This window comes from Myxocyprinus asiaticus, chromosome 28, assembly GCF_019703515.2.
Source record: "Myxocyprinus asiaticus isolate MX2 ecotype Aquarium Trade chromosome 28, UBuf_Myxa_2, whole genome shotgun sequence".
Lineage (NCBI taxonomy): Eukaryota > Metazoa > Chordata > Actinopteri > Cypriniformes > Catostomidae > Myxocyprinus > Myxocyprinus asiaticus.
Genome location: NC_059371.1, coordinates 27,127,195 through 27,148,297, shown reverse-complemented (window position 1 = coordinate 27,148,297; position 21,103 = coordinate 27,127,195). Strand labels below are relative to the sequence as shown.

Here is a 21,103-nt window from a genome sequence, read left to right as displayed (position 1 = left end):
TGGAGACATTAGGTGTAGCCTACACTTAAAAAAAACGTTACCTTAAAAAATGTCTTCATATGGTAACATCTAAATTAACTGGTTTGATTGAACATTGTTACACCAACAGCGTTTTTTTAGGGTTAGATTAGGTAAAATTACCTTTAACAATGGTTGGCTACAACGTTTTTACACTGTACAAATGCGGGTCAAAAATTAAGTTTGTTTTTTATATTTATTTACTTTGTTCCACATAACATTTAGGATGGCATGTGTTGACTTACGAAAACCAATGACACAAGCTCTTATTTTCAGTTTCAGAAATGATTAAAAAAGACAAATATAGATTACATATAGGCCTACATTACATGTTTCACATTTTTCCCTAAAGAGAGAAAAGAAAAATCATAACATAGATTTACATATTAAACATTCCCCACTGCACTTAAATCCACAAGGCACAACTGTTGATATGGTAAGATGTTTTGGGTTGACACTTCAAATGCATTTCATGTGAGATGTTACACAAGCCATTACATAACACTAAGAAAGTGCAGACAAAACATTGGCTATATGCAAAATCAGTGCACTAGTCTGTCCAGTTTAACTGAAGGTAAACAGCTTTTCATAAGTATCTAATCTGTAGGCTATTTGCAGCACAACATTTTACTTAGTATTTTAACAATCATGCATACAATTTGGCATCCATTAGACATTATAGCAGTTTAGCAACATTCTGCATTAAAATATATATGTAAACATGACTTTAATACTGTATGACTGTAATAATGATTTTGGAAAGATGACGTTGATCATTAGGAATAGTTCACCCAAAAATGAAAATTCTCTCATCATTTACTCACCCAGTCATACGCCATCCCAAATATGTATGACTTTCTTTCTTCTGCTGAACACAAATTAAGATTTTTAGAAGAATATTTCTGCTCTGTAGGTCCATACAATGCAAGTAAATGGGTATCAAAATGTTAAAGCTCTAAAATGCATAAAGGCAGCATAAAAGTAATCCATAAGACTCCATTGTTTAAATCCATGTCTCCAGAAGCGATATGATAGGTGTGGGTAAGAAAGAGATCAATATTTAAGTCCTTTTTGGTAAAAATTATATAATTTATATTTTTGGATGAACTATCCCTTTAATTGTCAACCCTTGTCTACCAATTCATTCAGAGTAAAGCAACCTAATCATTGGGATTGGGATTGCCATCCGGATACTGGGAAAGATCAAAGGTCAGCACTTTACTGATGACACAGTCTCCTTGCTGTGAATAAATGAAAAGAGAGTTTAATTGATTATTATTATGATGATTATTATTAAATCAACACAACTGCAAAATTGTATATGTTATACAATGATATATATCATTGTATAACATATACAATTTTGCAGTTGTGTTTTATATATATATATATAATGTATATATATATATACACAATATTGTGCAAAAGTCTTAGGCGATGTTTCACAAACATTTGTCCTAAAACGGATATTTATATCTTCAGCTTTAGTATGTCACTAGGAAATATAAATTTTAGACTCCCAAACATTACTTTTGCAAATAGAAAAGATTAGAATAGAAGAACAGGGAGCCCTGCAACAGATGTCATGACCCCCACGGAGCTCCCCTCTGAACATCGAGTCAGTCTGGGATTACATGAAGAAGCAGAAGCATTTGAGACAGCCTAAACAGATATTAGAACTGTGGCAAATTCTCCAGGAAGCTTGGAACATCCTCTCTGCCAACAACCAAGAAAAACTGTGTCCAGGAGTATCTAGGGGAATTGATGCTGTTTTGAAGGCAAAGGTGGTCACACCGAATATTGATTTAGCTTTTATTTTGTTAACTAGACTTTGTATGATGTTAATTGATAAATGAAAACTATTTATGAAATTATTATTGAAGAAATCCTTACTATGCCAAATTTTTAACAAGTGCCTAAAATTTTTGCACAGTACTGTATATACACAGTTGAAGTCAGACGTTTAAACTCAGTTTTATTTTATTCCTGACATTTAATCGTAGAAAACATTCCCTGTCTTGGGTCAGTTAGGATCACTATTTTATTTTAAGAATGTGAAATGTCAGAATAATAGTAGAGAGAATTATTTGGTAGCATTGCCTTTAAATTGTTTAACTTGGGTCAAACGTTTTAGGTAGCCTTCCACAAGCTTCTCACAATAATTTACTGTAATATTGGCCCATTCCTCCTGACAGAACTGGTGTAACTGAGTCAGGTTTGTAGGCCTCCTTGCTTGCACATGCTTTTTCAGTTCTGCCCACAAATTTTCTACCAGACTGAGGTCAGGGCTTTGTGATGGCCACTCCAATACCTTGACTTTGTTGTCCTTAAGCCATTTTGCCACAACTTTGGAGGCATGCTTGGGGTAATTGTCCATTTGGAAGACCCATTTGCGACAGAGCTTTAACTTCGTGACTGATGTCTTGAGATGTTGCTTCAGTGGCTGCGTTCCATTTCACTTTTATCATCCACTCGCTAACTCCCCTAAGCACTTCCCCTCGGGGGAATCCCCACCACCATTTTTGAAGTCTGTTCCACTTCATTAATGAGCAAGGGAAGTTTCTGTTGACAGAACCTCAACCCCTCGATTTTGACAGAGGGAGCGAGTCTACTCTGATGTACGATTCAGGCAGCTCCATATCCCACAATGCAACTCAGTAGTGATGTGACAGCAGGTTGCACTTCATAAACCCCACCCCCACACCACACAACTGTAATATATGATGGAAATGAAGTTAGGTCAATTAAGCAGTTTAGAAAAGCTATATTGAGATTTAACAGCATAATATTGACAGGAACACCTCCAATTCAGTACACCTCCTATCAGAAGCTAATTGGCTAATTGTCTAAAGGCTTGACATCATTTTCTGGAATTTTCCAGGCTGCTTAAAGGCACAGTTAACTTAGTGTATGTAAACTTCTGACCCACTGGAATTGTGATATAATCAATTAAAAGTGAAACAATCTGTCTGTAAACAATTGTTGGAAAATTTACTTGTGTCATGCACAAAGTAGATGTCCTAAACGACTAGTCAAAACTATAGTTTGCTAATATTAAATCTGTGGAGTGGTTAAAAAATGAGTTTTAATGACTTCAACCTAAGTGTATGTAAACTTCTGACTTCAACTGTATAACAAACTGCTGCAGTTTCTAGGACATGGTGCACAATGAATATAAATAGAAAGACAGGTTGGGATGGGTTTTATTTCAATGGATTAACTGCATGTGTTTACTAGTTTTGACATTTATACAGCCCATTACTGTAATACAAACCTCGGGGTAAACGCCAATGAGGGAGTCAGCTTTTGTGTAAAACTCCTCTTTGAGAGAGATGACAATAGCCTGGAAATTCTGGACTGACTGGTCCTTTATGTAATTGGCCACCTGCACAGTAAAAAGTTCAATGCAAATTTCAAATTTTACCATTCAGTTCTTTGGGGTGACCTAAATCCATTCATTTGCATTTGGAAGACGCCTTATTTGTTGAAGTCAAACTAACAAACACTGACCTTGCCTATGTTGGTGTTATCCAAAGCAGCATCAATCTCATCCAGGACAAAGAAGGGTGCAGGCTTGTAGCTATGAGGGAAAGGAAATACAATATTCTAATCTGAGCGCAAAACATGCTAATATAAGTTTCATATTAAATATAGCTGTACGTTTAATATAAACAAGAGCTGATCAGATCTGGAGCCTTAATTTTGCTTTCAAATAAACAAGACCTAGATCTAGAGATCTTTGTTGCACCTGTGAATGGCAAAAAGCAGTGCTAAAGCTGCCACCGTCTTCTCCCCTCCGGACAGATTGTCCATGGGCCTGAATCTCTTTCCTGGAGCCACACAGTTGTAGTTGATTCCATCTAAGTAAGGTTCCTCAGGATTCTCTGGCCCCAGAAATGCCTGGAAGGGCATAGAACATCATGTATACAATACCACTAGAAATCCTACTTGTGTTATTGATGCCAAAAAAAAACCAAAAAAAAAAAACCTGTGCGCTACTGTTACGTGAGAGTGCTTTGTAGATCTCGTCAATGTTGGTGGCCACTGACTCAAAACAGGCATTGAAACGGTCAAACCTCTCCTTCTTAATCTGCTCAAAGGCCTGTTTGGCTTTCTTTGCTCTTTTCCGGGCAGCCTCAAATTCTGTAAGGCAAAGCAATATCATATATAATTGTCATATAATGTCAGTTTAATTTCATGGTTAAACTCAAAATCAATCTGTAGATCTGTAGCTCACTGATTCTTGAAATAAGGGACAAAACATGTCTTACATACAAAAGTCATCTTTATGTTAAAAATCAAGACATTCATAATAATAAAAATACTGGAGAATTTAGTGTAGGTTATTGAGGCAGCTTTAACAGAGTAAAAAAACAAAATGGCTCCAGTGTACAACTCATGGTTAAGATGGAAAAATATTCAGTTTTGCTAACTCCGTCAGAATAGTGTGAAAACAGAAAAAAAAAAAAAATAGAATGTATTTTGTCAATGAACACCATTATTAGATAATTAAAGACTTTACACTCTTGTTGGATGGATCAAATTAAATGTAAATTAAATTGAAATGTTAAATTAAAATAGCATGCTTTTTAGTGTGTCTGATGGAGCTGACAAAAATGACAGTAAGATGTAAGTTATGAAATGAAAAAAATTTCAATTTTCAGAAAAAAGTGTTTTTTATAAAAACCTGTTTTCTTACATGGTTCGTTAGCTGAGACCTTTATCTAAAGATATATCCATTTCAAATAAATTTAGTATTAAAAAATTAAAAACTCAGATTTTAAGCATGGTTTGTCCCTTTTGTGAATCAGAATCAGAGAGCTATTGGTTATTATTTGGGCTCAAAATATTCCCCATCAAAAAATTAGGGCTGGATGACACGTTTTATCCAGACACCTAACCCTGACCCTACCTCTTTATCCAGTGGTTGATTTAAAAAAAAAAAATCAAGGGAGATGGTGTAGTCAAAGATGTTTTTTTATTTTCATTTAAAAAACTTTAAAATTGTCATATGGTGTAACCATTAAGTAAAACGTATTATAATACTTTCTTTGCACCTTGAATACATGAGAGTATAAACAACTTATTCATAAATTTTTAAAAAGTTTTCAAACACATTTTTTCAAGATAAAAATAAATACATATATTTTTATAAATATTATGAATTTTTGAGTCAAAAATATCAAGAAGATTTCTCAGGGTTACACCGCATGAACAAAATGTGCCTTTTCATAAAAATTTCAAAATAAATATCAGATGTTTTTTAAAGCTTCATGCTCAGTCTAAAGGTGTCCGCTCTGTTTTATGGTTTTTATGGTCAACATAAACAACAAAATAACTACCTACATTTTGGTTACATCCAATGACTTTGATTTGGTGGACAAAAGCATTTTTAATCATATTTTAAAACACAATTGTTTCACTGCTTATTTTTTTAGAAATAACAATAAAAGATTATTCTGCACTCTTCATGCTAACATTTCTTTTTCAGGAATTTCAGCTTTTAATGAGACTTTAACTTTTTTTTTTTTTTTTAACTGTCTCTGGACACCACATGATATTTTTTACTTTAAGCACCAGAAAAAAATATCAATATGACTTTAAACTCAGCAATTGTAAAATGTTCATCATAGAAGAGGTGCATTCAAGTAAATGGTTTGTGTGAATTGAATTATTTTATGTATTTTTAATTTAATAGATATGGACAAAAACGAGTGTCACTTCATTGACCCTTACAACACATGGCCATAATATGCAACTGTTACCCTCTGTTATTGTATTTTATGATGAATCTTGTAAAAAGAATCCACGTTATGATCATGTACGATTTTTTTTTCTAGATTGCTTGCCCACAGCAGACACGCATTTTTTCTACTCCAATCTACTACTTGACTATGTTTGAAAGTGCGTGAAACGTTTGAAAACTTATGGCGTAACCTGCCAGTGTTTTCAGAAAACCGGCATCTTTTTTCGCAGTGGAGTGGGAGCTCGCGCGCTCAAGGTTGCCAAATTGCGGGACTAAAGCCCTGGCAGCATATATCCAAACTATACAAGTGTCCAGATCTGATTGAGGGATTTCACCTATAGAAATCTGGCAACCTCACATATGTATAAATCTAATTCTGACCGGCTAATCGCCCTTATTAAAAGTTTGTTATTTATCAAACATATTAAAATCAAATATTAAATATTTTACTTGCATTATTAGTTGTAAGTAGTACATGACACAATTGATCTAAAAGGCATGGTAAGGGGGGATAGTGGTGTTACAAGGGGGATGCTTTTTGGTATTTCTTGCAATAAGGGGGATGGCATCCCCTCGCATCCCCCCTCAACTCGAGCCCTGCCTTTATCCAGACACTATTGTGGAGTTGCAGCTGAGCCTGAACCCACCATCACTGGTCTCCTGGAACTTGTCTCTAACACTCTCGAGTTTCTCCATGGCCTTCATGTTAGGGGCACTGATTCTCTGCAGGATGCTCTGCTGTTCGTTCAGCCTCTGTTGTAGCGTGTTCATCTCTGCCTTGATCTCCTCCTCTGACAGAGCATCCTATAAACAGGTTTTTCATTGCTGTTGATTGTCCCAGCTTGCTTATTATAAACCCATTCACACTATTTTATGAGATTTAAATTACCTTGAGGTCCTCATTCAAGTTACTATAGTCGATCTCTATGAGGGCCTCCTTGGCATGCACAGAGCTCAATGCTTTCAGGCTGCTCATAGAATCCTCGATTTGAGAGCTTCCCTGCATGGAAAGATCAAGTTACTACTGTATAGTGCAAACAATCTATCAATGGAAATAGTAATAGCTTGCAAAAGAAGTATGGTGTGTTGGAATATACTGTGCAGATAAGTCTTTATCTGTACCTCTCCCTGACTGATGTCATCCATGGTCCCTGATTTGAGGGGCAGTTTAATGTCCTGCATCTTGCAGGCTTGCAGCAAGTTGTGTCTGTCACTGCGTTTCTGCTCTAGTTTGGTCTCAATGGCTGTCACTTCCTTCTGAAGCTGTGTCAGCTCTCTTACATTATAACAAAAATACCAAACACATTTGAATTATAACCCCAAAGAAACACATTTTTGCTTCTAAAATTATTTTGCATGTGCTGGTTTTAAAGGGATAGTTCCAAACTATTTGATTGTATGGAACAAGGTGCAATGAAAGTGAATGGCGACTGAGACTAACATACTGCCTAACATCTCCTTTTGTGTTCCACAGAAGAAAGAAGGTCATATGAGGTTGGAACAATGAGAGGCTTAGTAAATGATGACTGAATTTTCATTTTGGGTGAACTATTCCTTTAAAACCAGCACACTCAAAATAATTTTAAAATAAGCAAAAGTATTTCTAGATTTAAATGTCAAACAATACATCTAACATCTCTTTTATGTACTGTATCTCTGGCTGCAAAAGCTCTCTCACTTGTTGGCAGCCCCTAGTTTCTTGCGGATCTCCTCCATCTCCCGATTCTTGTCATTGACCTCTCCTTTCTTAGTGAGGTGCTGGTTCTTAAGGTCCTGCAGCTGTGCCATTGTCTCATCAATAATCTTCATTTGCCTGTGTTCCTCCTGAGATTGTTTGGGTAGACAGATATCCATTAGAGGAAGTATTTTGCTATTTAGATTCAACTGAATTGTACTTTGCTTTTCAAGACTGGTTACTTAGACCCTGTTTACACCTGGTATTACGATGCATTTTTGTGATCGGATCACATGTGGTCAGTGCTAAATACAGGCCTAATCATGGACTAAAACGTTTTGTAATCGGATCACAAAAACCACATACGAATGTGGTCAAAAACACATATGACTGCATCATATTTGAGGTGTAAACGTTAATCCATCCTGAATACATCCCGGCAGCAGCAAGGCGCCACCCCTCACCTGTCAATCAACCATTGCGCTAAAACCAGACTTTGAAGGTGCTGTAAGCGATTTTTCATGGAAAAGTATGCAAACAATTTTCCTACTCTCTTAAAGATTTTAATGAAATAAGTGTCCTGAGATATCTTACCGGTCTCTGTGACAGATGTAGACTTTGTAAACAGCAAACAAAAATGTGTCCGTGGACACTGGCGCTTTTCAGCTGTCAATCATTTTGCTCCTTCTTATTTAAAGCAGATCATTGAGGCTATGATTCATAATGTTTGTCAGCTGAGGGCACTATTGTGCCACTGTTGAATTTGATAGCCAGTGCTGCTCTTTTGCTCGGTTTTGGTCTCGAAATTATCTTTAGAGGGTGGGGTTTTGGAATGAGGGGGTGTGGCTAATTCAACGGCTCAGTCACGTAAAAGCTTCAGAACGCTAAAATCGCTTATAGCACCTTTAAGCTTTGCCGGTTACGAGTGGTTTAAAAGGAAATAACCGTCCGATCAGAAAATTTGTGCAGATACGTACACAAACACAAGAACTTCACAGATCTTCTTCAGTGTGTCTGATATCAACACAGATGAGAAGCATTAACATCTGCAGCTCAGGTTTATACAGGTAATCCACTAAAATATTGGACAATTTTGCTCAAAATGTTTGTGCTTGGATTAAATTTCAACTGCATCTGGGAGAAATAGCGTGCCTTTTTTTTTTTTTTTTGTGCTTTCTTTGTCTTTTCTGACTTTGTTGCGGTATATCAACGCACTGAATGACATAGTGAATGATTTATGTCATCATGAAACAGAGTCCCTCATCTCCAAATCCGAACACACTTGACCACATGTGTTCAGATCACATAAGTTCTGTTTCATTCCTCCTGACCACCAGAGGCACTAGTGGGTTATCGCCGCTCCAGCCAGATAGGTCGAGAGAATATACCAACAAAGTCACTTGATGATGTGGGAGGGTTGAGGGCTGAGCTCGGAGAGTTATACACAGTGATAGCTCAGCACTCCACCTCTTTCACTTTCTCGCCTGTTAGAGATAGGTCTTTTTTTCCAGAGGCTATTCACGCTGTCAAGTGCAGCTTACTAGAGCAGCAAACTCATCGTCCTTGTGGCAGAATTTCGAGTGCCCTCGCAGGTCCAGGTGCACCTAAGCGCCGATCGAAGATGGTCTGCAACCTGTTGCAGCCTTGGTTTTATCTCCTGACGAGGCTCTGCGAGGTTATGTGCGTTGCCCTAGTGCACAATACGGACACACAGATGCACTTTTGAAAAAGGCCTATGAGTCTACCGCCTACATAACACTTGCAGAATATACAATCTGCCAGTTTACCTCCACAACTTTGGCAACAGCAAATATCGATCACTGGAAAAGGGAGCCATAGAAAAAGTTCATTCCCTTGTTCAGAGGGACGGTTCTATTTGACTTATTTCCATTTTTCAAAAAAAGGACGATGGTTTCCATCCAATTCTCGATTTGAGATGTCTGAATTTCTTTCTAAAGGTCCTTCCATTTCAAATGTTGTCCACAGCCGATGTTCTGCCGTCTCTGAAGAGGGAAGATTGGTTTGTGAGTGTCGTCCTCAAGAACGCATACTTTCACGTTCCCGTTGCTGTTCATCACAGGATGTTTTTGCATTTCAGCTTTCAAAATCAAACCTACCAGTTCAAGGGCCTACCTTTCAGACTGTCCCTCGCTCCTTGTGTCTTCACAAGATGCATGAGTGCAGCACTGTCTCCCCTATGTTCAAGAGGAAAACGAATTTTGCCTTATTTGGATGACTGTGCTCCCACAAAGTGCCAGGCGATGTGCGACTGGAGATTGGGCCTCTCTTTAAACAAGTCAAAGAGCTGTCTGGTCCCAACACAATCAACTACGTTTTTAGGAATAACTTTGAATTCTCTTGCCAGTACAGTACAGAATGTTCCTGCGACTGATGGGAATGTTAACTGCTGCCACAGCAGTAATTCCGTTTATTCCACCTCAGACCACTCCAGACGTGGAACAATGGTTTAAGGTTGAATCCTACCAGACATCGTCACCGGTTGATTGTCATTTCTCACTATTACATTTGTGCACTGAAGCGGTGGAATCAGTGGGAATTTCTGACAGTGGGGGTGCCTCTAGGTGTTATTCCCTCTTGCTGGGAAGTAATTACAAATGACGCCTCCCTCACGGAGTGGGGGGCGACGTGGAACAAGAGGGGCATTTACGGTCATTGGACAGCTGATCAATCTAGAGACCATATCAATCTGCTGGAGCTTCGTGTGGTATACCGCAAGTATTTCTTACCAGTTCTGGTGGGCTGTCATGTGCTTGTTCGGTCAGACAACACCTTGATAGTGTTCCATCTGAACCATCAGGGAGGCACAAGGTCCCACAGATCCCTGGAACTCACTCACGAGATTCTCACATGGTGCCTGCCACGACTTGTGTCATTAAGAGTGGTTCATATTCCAGGGTCAGACATTCAGATAGCAAATGCTCTCTCCAGAGACGGACTACATTCAGGGGAATGGATGCTTCATCTGGACGTAGTACAAGAGATCTGGCATCGGTTCGACAGGGCAGAGGTGGATCTTTTTGCATCAGAGATGACCACTCACTGTCGTTTATGGTTCACAAGGACAGAAGCATCCAGCCCCTTGGGTCAGGATGCACTGTCTCACGAATGGCTGAATTGCCTACTATATGCTTTTTCTCCAATTTCACTGTTGTGGGAGACGATGCACAGGATTTCCATATGCAAACACAGGGTTCTTCTGGTGGCACCACGGCGGCCGGACAGGCCTTGGTTTCCTCTGCTTCTGAAGCTCTTGGTGGTCACTCCATGGCAACTTCCCCTCAGGAGGGACCTCCTCTCTCAGATGGGAGGTTGTGTTTGGCATCCAGATCCAGGTCGCCTGCAGCTTTAAATGTGGCCTCTGAGCTCAACCCTCTTCTAGGGGACTGCGGTTTTGCAGTTATTCACACTATTTCCAATGCTAGGGCTGCTTCCACATGACAGCTTTATGCTACAAGTTGGAAACTTTTCTCTGCATGGTGCAAGGAGCGTGGGGTTTATCCTGTGAAATGTGAAGGTCCAAGAGTCTTGAGTTTTCTCCAGTGTCTTTTGGATGATGGCAAGGCAGCCTCCACATTGAAGGTGTATGTTGCTGCCATTTCTGCCTACCACGTTACAGTTGATTGTTCTTCTCTGGGCTCTCATGGTCTTGTTTGCAGTTTTTTGAAAGGTGTGAGATGTTTGAGGCCAGCTGGCAGTCCCCATTTTCCTGTGTGGGATTTACCACTTGTACTTGCTTTCTTGTGCTCCTCCACATTTGAGCCCTTACAGAATGCTGACCTTAAGTGGGTGTCTTTGAAGACTGCTTTTTTACTGGCTATTGCTTCTGCTAAACGTGTCAGTGAGCTACACGCACTGTCTGTTAGTGAATTGTGCTTGCGTTGGTTGCTGGAAGATTCTGGGGTGATTCTTCGGCCCAATCCATCTTTTCATAAATCAGGATTTGTCCTTTCATTCCACTAGGGCTATTTCTTCTTCATGGGCTGCTTTTAGAGGAGTCTTCTTGGCAGGTATCTGTGCTGCTGATACTTGGGCTTCTCCATGCACCTTCGCCCTTTTTTACAAGCTCAACGTTGCTGCCCCTCATGCTGTGAGCTATGCAGTTCTTCAAGAGCAACCTTAATGGGTTTCAGGTATGTGGTATTCCTCATGACTATGTTGGTATTAATTATCCACTAGTGTTTAACTCTGGCAGTCAGGAGGAATGAAACAGAATGCTAGTTACATTTGTAACTGTGGTTTTGTGAATTCCGGATGACCACCAGAGTTCTTAGTCACTCAAAATGTGTGAGAAAGACTTCAGAGATGGAGTGTTGAGCTATCACGGTGTATAACACTCCGAGCTCAGCCCACGTCATCACGTGACTTTGTTGGTATATTCTCTCAACCTATCTGGCTGGCACGGCAATAATCCACTAGTGTTTAACACTGCCTCTAGTGATCATCCGGAACTCACAGAACCTCAGTTACATACGTAACTAGCGATTCATCTTAAAACCAGGTGTAAACAGGGTCTTAGAGCACATACTGTAACATGGTATTAACTGGCAACTACAAGTAGGCTGTGTTTAAATCCTCATTCTCTGTTCTCTGTCACCTTTTTAAGTCTTTCAATTTCATTCTCATCCTTCTTTACAGTCTGCTCCCACATCAACACTTTCTCCTGGTCCTCCTTCAGCTGGTTCTTCTCATAATCAAGCTGGATGGCCAGACGGGTCTTCTGTGTCTCAAACTCCAACCTACAATGCTCATATTACGCATGCTAAATGAGCACAGATAGAGTTTTTCGTACGCTGCATACAGTGGTGTAGTAGTGTTTGAAGAGGTGGATATACTGTGAATTTATGAAAATTGTTAATACATTATTATTACTCTAACTAATAAAATAATTCATAATATGCAATAAAATGTTAAGCATTTTAGCTAATATGAGTAGTAATGTTCACGTTAACACGTTATCTTGTACTACCATATATAGCCTACATAAAAATTAATGGTTATTTGTTTTATTTGTGTACTATTATGTGCTTTTCTGTGTATAGTGAAATTGTTTTCCTACTTAGAAATATAAATTGAAATGATTAGATATCACGAGAAAAAGGCACCACCGACAGCAGTAAAAGGCAAAAAAAAAAAAAAAAAAAAAGAGCATCAAAACTAGTATATATATATATATATATATATATATATATATATATATATATATATATATATACACAGTATATACAGTATACAGGATATATATATATATATATATATATATATATATATATATATATATATATATATATATATATATATATTTACATTTAGCTGGGAAATAAATTTACAGTGCAAATTATGGTTACTCCAGGGATGCTTGTGCATCAGACGCTGGAAAAGTCCCACCCCTTACTGAAACTGAAAATATTATTGGTTAGCAAACATCCAGTCACGTCTGAAATGAACATTTTGATTGGTGGATCAGCTTAGTCGGACTGTCTGTCTTGCCAGTGCCATCAGTTGCGCTCTGGCCTACCGCTGCTCCGTGTGCATTTAGACTGAATCTCTGTACACTTTAAAAAATATATATATACTGTATGTATATATATATATATATATATATATATATATATATATATATATATATATATATATATATATACACACACACAATTCACTCAGTGGTGAAAAAAGACTACTCGTTGTTCTGGCGGCCATATGTATCATCACTTATTTCAGGTGGGTATACGCAAAATCCTAAGAAAGATAAGTGGGCATACGGCATGTGCCTGCGTATGCCCTAGACTACACTACTTCCTGTATACTGTCATTGTAGCATTAACAAGCTTACCGCTTTTTGGCAATCTCATTTTGCCTCTTGACTTTTTCCTCCTCAAACTCTCGGATATTTCGCACACCAATCTCCTCGCAGAACTCAACAAAGACCTCATCCTCCACCTATAAAAGCTGCAGTTATCTGTTTGCAAAGTAAAATTTGACAGCATTTCAAATCTATAATCTCACTTCCATCCTTACCAGGTTCATACGGTCTCTTAACTCTGTAATGTCCCTTTCTCGTGCCTGGATGATTCCTTTGATGTCATTGATTCGTGGGCCGAAATTAGCCAGCTCGCTCTCCAACTTTGATTTCTCCTAAATAGACGTACAACGGATTACACTTGTGAGAGTCCACACTGAAAGAAATGTTCACCTAAAAATGTGTTTCATGTAGATTAACTTGTTTCAGTGACGTCTGAATCAAACTGAATAAATTAGGTTACACCAACAAAACTCGTTTTAAAGGTTAGATCAGGTAGAAATAGCTCATTAATGTAACAATTACCACTATTTCCCCATTTTGGAAACATAACATTATGTCCAGAAATCATCTGGAACTCTCTTGTAAAGGTTTATGAGGTTTTTCTGATGTCATTTCTTGACAGAGGAGGAGTTTCTCAGGTGTACCTGCATGTTAAGAGAGAGGTGGCGGGTCTTGGTCTGTTCCAGATCGCTCTGTGAGTACTTCAGCCTCATTTGTAGCCCATGAGCCTGAGACTGCACCTGTCTAAGCTCTGCCTCCTTTCTCTTTGCCTTCATTTGTTCCTGGAAAGACAAAGATGAGCGATGAAAAACAAACTTGAGCAAAAATTGATGAAGAATGCTTTACTTCCACACAATACTTTAACTTCAAAGAGATAGTTCACCCAAAAATTAATATTCTGTCATCATTTATTCATTATCATTTTGTTCCAAACCTGTATAACTTTCTTTCTTCCGTGGCACACAAAAGGAGATTTTAGGCAGTATGTTAGTCTCAGTCAACCATTCAATTTCATTGCATCTTTTTTCCATACAATGAAAGTGTATGGCGTCTGAGGCTTTCATTCTGCCTAACATCTCCCTTAGTGTTCCATGGAAGAAAGAAAGTAATTTTTGGATAAACTATTCCTTTAATTTCATTTCATAAATTGATGATTGATGGTACATTTTCCAGCTGTGATGTCAACATTTCCAGTTCTTTGTGTCACCTTCAGTTCTTCTGTTAGTTTTTCTTTCTTTTCCTTGAGTTTGTCCACAGCTTTCTCATCCCAACGTCGAGCCTTAGCTTTCAGGTCACTAGCTCCTCCAGAGATCACACCAGACTTTTGGAAGAGAGTACCATCCAAGGCCACAGTCTATGTAAGAATAAGACAGAAAGTAAAATGAATAGTTTGAATATAAAATATATATCTTGTTGTGCTTTAAATGCATAAAACTACATTATATATATATATATATATATATATATATATGTGTGTGTGTATATATATATATATATATATATATATATATATATATATATATATATATATATATATATATATATATATGAACCTTATGACGGTACGGCCCTCCAAAGGCAATCCTGCGGGCATCCTCCACATTCTCACACACTAGAGCATTCCCACAGGCATACTGGAGGGCTTTCTTTATGTGTGGAGGCTCATAGCGGATCACGTCAATCACAAGCTTGGCCCCTCTAAGCTCTCTCAGTTTCTCATCTGTGGGTTTCACCTGAGAGAGAGGAGAAAAGCATGTGTCCAGTGAAACCGATTCTACCAGCCTCCCAGAGGGAACACTTCAGACCTCTAACACCTTAGAAAACCACAGACCTCTTCAGATTAATAAATGATTTATTCAAATCTGTCTGTACCTCTAAATAGTCTAGAGGCAGAAAGGTCTCTGGTTCTCCTCTTTGTTCTTTGATGTACTGGATGCAATCTCTGCCTGTCTTCTCTGAGTCCACAATGATGGCGTCCATGTTTTTTCCCAGGACTTTGGTCACAGCAATCTGATATTTTTTCTGGGTGGGCTGGCACAAGTCGATCAATCTGCCATACTGCACAGATAAAGGTTTGAACATGGAAATTTAAAAAGGATTTTTATGTGTAAGCAAAGAAAAATCTTCCAAGGTTCTGCTTCGTGCTTTAAGGGAGTTCACCCAAAAATGAAACTTCAGTCATTATTCACTCACCTTCGTTTTGCTCCAAATCAGTACTACTTTCTATCTTCAATGGAACACAAACGGAGATGTTAGCAAAATGAAAGCCTTAGTCACCATTCACTTTCATTATATGGAAAAATATGCAATGAAAGTGAATGGTGACTGAGACTAACATATTGCCTAACAGCTTCTTTTGTGTACAAGTCACACAAGTTTGGAACAACATGAGGGTGAGAAAATGATGACAACATTTTCATTTTTGCATAAATTATCACTTTAAAACTAAACTGAACATACACGTAGTTACTCACCACTGAGCCAGGGTAGAGTCGTTTAATGCTCTCCATAATTTCAGCTTTGCGCTGCTGACGACTATTTTCCTGCCTGTCAATGCGAGCATCTCCAAGTTGCTCCATCACCTGTGGCCAGTATCATAAAAAGCAACACTCTTGGTGAAATGTTTAACTAAGCCAGTATGTTTGAATGTGTCTATATATTATGAGCATGCCGTGCATTATTACTTGGTTCAACTCCATGTTTATCTCATCAATCCTTCTTTTGGCCAGCTCCACTTCCTCGGTCAGTTCTTCTTCCATACACTTCTGCTCATCCAGAGACTGCCTGATGAGAAAAATATGGAGATTGATAAAAATCAAAGCTGTACTTGGCATGATACTTAAAGGATAAAGCAAAAGTAGAATAAAGCCATAAGCCAAGAGAGGCTTTGCGTTACAGTGATTTTACCACAGTTAAAGGAATATTCCAGGTTCAATACAAGTTAAGATCAATCGACAGAATTTGTGGTATAATACTGATTACCACAAACATCTGGGTTCTAATGAGGTACTTACATTAGAGGTGAATGGGGGCCAATCCATCAACACTAAAATACTCACTGTTTCAAAAGTATTGCCACAAGACATAAACAATATATGTGTTAACATGATTTAAGTGTGATAAAATCACTTACTAACCTTTACCGTGTAAAATTATAGCCAATTTTACAACTTCGTTGCCATGACGATGTAACGTCAATGATTTAAACAACTTACAGCTCAAATAATACATGAGTTTTAAAATAATTAATGTAAGTGCTTTTATAAAATTAGAAGCTTCATATTTCTGCCTTTAAACTCTCCAAAAATTTGCCCCATTCAAATCCATTGTAAGTGACTCACTGTAAATTTGATTTTCGAATTTGTTTTTTTTGATAATCAAAATTATGCCACAAATGCTGTTGATTAAGCTTAACTTTCATTGAACACGGAATATTCCTTTAAGACAAAAGATTTCTAGGTCACTAATAAAATGTAAGCTATCTATCTATCATATTATTAATTTAATTACTATAATATTGGAGCATTCATATTGATAAGTGATGTGCAGTCACAGGTGTTTATATATCAGTTGTTTTACAGATGGGAAGTGTGGCTCATCCAATCAAATTTTACAGACAGAATTATATATATGATCTCTATTTATAATTTATAATGATCTCTGTAGTACCTGCTTGTTGTGATATAGTCCTCCAGCTTTTCAATGCGCTTCTGGTTTTCCTCTATCTCTCGAATCTTCTGCTTGATTTTGGCCTGTTATCCGAAAAGAGATATAAAACAGTTTATATCTTTCCACCATACAATGTAACCTGTGTCTGAAGCACAAAAAATAGGGTTTCCATTAATTCCTTGTTTGTACCTCTGTCTCAGTCTTCTTCCTCTCCTCCAGATCCAGTCTGTCCTGGTCAGCCTTTTGATCCCTGTTAAACTTCTCCAGCTCTTGTGCCAAGGTAGCTGCCCGCTTACTGGCCTCCTCTTTCAGTCTGTGATACTGCTTCACCTGAGAGAACAATATGAGTGTAAAATGATACACTGAAATGTAAAAACATGCTTTCATTCATATTTCATGGCGATCATGGGGCTTTGATAGGCCGACCTGGTTCTCTTCCAGTGTTAGATCCTGGCCTTGGCTTTGGGCCTCTTCTTCCATTCGTTCCTCAAACTCTTGTCTTGCCATTTCCACAGCACCCTGCTCCCGGTCCAGTTCCTCTATGTCTGCCTTACGCTTCTTGTACATCTTCTGGGCATTCTGGAAAGACTTTCGAGCCACCTCCAGCTTCTTGATCTTATGTGCGGTGTTCTCCTTGGCTTTGATGTACTGTGGCCGTTTCTGGTTGAGCTCAGCATCTTTTTCTCTGAGGTGGTAAAACAAGTATCAGTTTATCAAACTGTGCTTAAGTGACCATGGGTTTTAATTACCTTGTCATGACTATACTGTAATATTTTGTTGTAAAAGTCTTAAACCACATTAAAATTTTAAATATTCTTTTTATTTACCTCAATAAAGAGAAGGATTTTGAAAACAAAAGGAAAGTTATGGTGTAAAATTATAACAAATAATTAACAAATAATATAATATTTTAACAAGTGGTCTCAGACTTTTGGACCCTACTGTATCACTATAGTCAATGAAGTATCAGAAGCTCCTGTAGCATAATAAAGCAGTCACATTACTTTATCTCTTTCTCCACATTCTGCTGATCCCTCATCATTCTTCCAAGCTCCTTCTTCTTTTCCTTGAGCTCATCCTCCACATTATCCATCTTCTTCCTGTCCTTCTCAATCTCACGGTTGCGTTGGGACAACTCTCGGTTCAGCTTCTCGATCTCTGCTTCATTATGGTAGAGTTTAAAGAGCTGTAACTGCACATGAGCTCTGACGACCTCATCCTTCAATCTCTGGTACCTCTCAGCCTGAAAGAGAAAGTTTAATCGTCAATGCCAGAGTATTTAAAGGTGTTCCTCACTACATGAATATTATCTGCGCCAATAAAGCAAGACTATTAAAATGATTCACCTCCTCTTTTTCTTGTTTGGCTTCTTTGCGCTCAGCTGCTATGTTCTTCTTACGGTGATAATTGAACTGTGTGTCCTCTTCTGCTTTCACCATTTCTTTCTTTCTGCGGTCGTACTCCTGGGCCAGCTCACCAGAGCGGGAGATCTCCTCGAACAGAGCGGTCCTCTCTTTAGGATTCTTCATGGCTATGGACTCCACCGCACCCTGAAACAACAAAACAATCACATAGATATAGACAAAATCTATTACAATGAACCAACTCTGTCCTAATAGATCTGATCAAGGTTATTGTTGACATTTTATTGTTGGTAATATGCATTTATACCTGAAACACAAGAAAATTTCTGGCTTTAATAAGGATACCAAGTTTCTCCAGTTCCTCACTGTACTCTGAAAGGCCAACCACCTTACTGTTAATTCGGTACTCTGAAGAGGAACCTGAAACACAAAAATAGGTATTTTCACTTTGCACCAACCCAAAAGTGGAAAAGTTATTTATAATATGAGGGTGGGGGCACTTTTTAACATTTACCAATAATGACCCGTGTGAAGGTGCGTTCATCTCCATTGTCTTCGCAGTAGACCATGCTCACAAAGGCACGGTTGGCTGCTGGTTTTCCCACTGGCGCTCCATGGATAAGATCCTTCAGGGTTTTAACCCGCAGGTTACTTGTCTTCTCCGCCAATACAAAACTGATGGCGTCCATTAGATTTGACTTCCCTGCAGAACAGTGAATATGACATTATTGGTGGCCCATTGACATCAAGAACTAAAAGAGTTGTTTTACTTAAAAGTGTTAGCTATATAAATATAGGGTACAATGGGGCTAAAGGCCCTCCGGGATAAAAGGCACTTTTGATTTTATTTTCTTCCAAAATACTAAAAACTACCACAATACTTTCCTTAACACCTGTTTGTCTCTGTACAATGCAAAATATTCCTGATCCATGAGATTGTTACAGGCAATGTCTAAAGTTTGATTTTGAGGTAATTTGATGTAATATTTAATTATATTTTTTCAAATGTTGCAATTTGCACATTTATGTAGCTAATGAGAATCCCTGAAATTATCACATATATTTTGAGACAAAATACTTATTTGTCATTTTCAGTTAGTTAAAGATTATTAAATACAACATTAAAAATATTAATAACTTTCCAATCAGTGAAAGGATAGTATTTGGGGTTTAAGCCCCCCTGTTGCAGGGGCTAAAGGCCCCCATAAAACACAATGTTTTTGTTGAGTGGGGCAAATAGATTTGTTATGAAATCTATTTGTTTATAGAATACTTGAGATGTTATGAAATGCCAAATGTGATGAAATTAACAGAAAATGGTGCACCCTTTTCTGAAGTAGTCATTTTGAATAAGCATTGATCTATCATTTTTTTTATTTTTTTTTTTTGGCATAAAAAGCATCTTGTTGTCTCAAAAGCGTTTGCATAAGTTGACAAATTTTGCCTTATAACTATTGCCCTTTTAACCCAAATCCCTCGCCACCTTTTTTTAACCTTATTATTTATTTTCTCACAAATAATGTTACTCCATAAAAATTAAATAAAAAGAAAATTATTATATCAATCTTAATACACTTTTTGACCAGAAAAAAAGCATATTTGTCTTTAGCCCCATTGTACCCTTCGAGCACTTAAATGTAAAAAACAAATAGCGCCATAGCGACACAATTACAAGTTTATGCAACATACACAGCACACTAAGGGGCCGTTCACAACAAATACGCTAAAAGAAGCTAGACGCAGCGTAACGCATATAACAGAACGCAGGTGTCTCGAGCTGACGTCCTTTTTTTTTAACCCTGACACGGCGTCTAACAAACGCGGCGCAATGATCGAAGACCTCAATAACAATTAAAAACAGAGTTCGGTGTGAATGGCCCCTTGCAGTCCTCTGCGCTGCATCAGTACCAATGTAACCGAAATGACACTTACCAGATCCATTTGGTCCAATTACTGCTGTAAATTTGTGAAACGGGCCGATTATTTGTCGGCCCTTGTAAGATTTGAAATTCTCGATCTCGATCAGTTTTAAATATCCCATGCTGACTGTTATTTATCTCTGAGGAGGTGTGTCAGATTGATGCTCTACACAGAGGCGCGCTTCTCCAGACGTTTTATGTTGGGTGTCTACAAGAGCCAAGCTGGTTTAAAACGAACTGACAACTGGAAATATAATATCTCGACTTTCTAAGGTTGAGCCAAACCGCTGCTTACAACGATAATCTGATAAATTATTATCTTGAATTGACTGAAAATGCAGTAAATGAAGGTCCAGCTCTGTACACGCCCCCCATTCTAGAGCAGAATAGCACCCATAATAAAAGTCCTAATGCAAAGAGAGGGTAATTTAGCCTATGTATTTCATTATTAATCATAAACTGAAATGAAACCAGTTGAAATGACACCGAGACAACCCATTTCTATGAAGAGCTGTGTAAAGCCTCTTAAAGACACTAGTGAAATTTAGATATTGATATAAACATGAGTGAAATTAATTCATATTCATTATTGAAAATCTTACAAACACTAGTGAAATTACTACATTGATATAAATATTAGTGAAATTCATTCATATTCATTATTGGAAATATTCTTATAAACACTAGTGAAATAAAAATATTCATAAAACTGATTCTGTTGACTTAAACTAAATGTACACATTTGTAGCTGAAAGTGTCTTTCAGTCATTACTTCAGCTCTTCTCATATACACTTATGAAATTGTCTCTCAATCACTACAGAAATCTCTTTCAAACAGACTTATGAAAATGTCTTGCATTTCACTAGTGTTTATAAGAATCTTTCCAATAA

At 37.8% G+C, this 21,103-nt stretch overlaps 1 protein-coding gene across 1 annotated transcript; it reads right to left on the bottom strand.

Moving 5' to 3' along the window:
- Nucleotides 1-212: 212 nt before the first annotated feature.
- On the bottom strand, nt 213-20,567 carry smc1a (structural maintenance of chromosomes 1A). The gene is made up of 26 exons (XM_051660328.1): nt 20,226-20,567; nt 18,808-18,996; nt 18,601-18,713; nt 18,276-18,479; nt 17,934-18,172; nt 17,356-17,614; nt 17,119-17,259; nt 16,930-17,012; nt 15,945-16,044; nt 15,735-15,842; nt 15,133-15,318; nt 14,814-14,993; nt 14,468-14,614; nt 13,905-14,042; nt 13,476-13,592; nt 13,291-13,397; nt 12,055-12,196; nt 7,443-7,588; nt 6,887-7,040; nt 6,654-6,764; nt 6,412-6,568; nt 4,007-4,161; nt 3,767-3,918; nt 3,529-3,598; nt 3,293-3,403; nt 213-1,259 (listed from the first exon to the last, which is right to left on the bottom strand). Exons 1-26 carry the CDS (start codon nt 20,332-20,334, stop codon nt 1,179-1,181), a joined length of 3,699 nt encoding a protein of 1,232 aa, XP_051516288.1. The 5' UTR covers nt 20,335-20,567; the 3' UTR covers nt 213-1,178.
- Nucleotides 20,568-21,103: the final 536 nt, after the last annotated feature.

Bases quoted from the DNA above. Each gene is read 5' to 3' on its own strand.
- smc1a (XM_051660328.1), bottom strand. From the start codon at position 20,334: ATGGGATATTTAAAACTGATCGAGATCGAGAATTTCAAATCTTACAAG. The intron at 17,615-17,933 runs GTAATGTGACTG...TTACCACCTCAG, and splicing joins AATGTGGAGAAAGAGATAAA to AGAAAAAGATGCTGAGCTCA. The intron at 16,045-16,929 runs GTACTACAGAGA...TTTTCTCATCAG, and splicing joins GACTATATCACAACAAGCAG to GCAGTCTCTGGATGAGCAGA.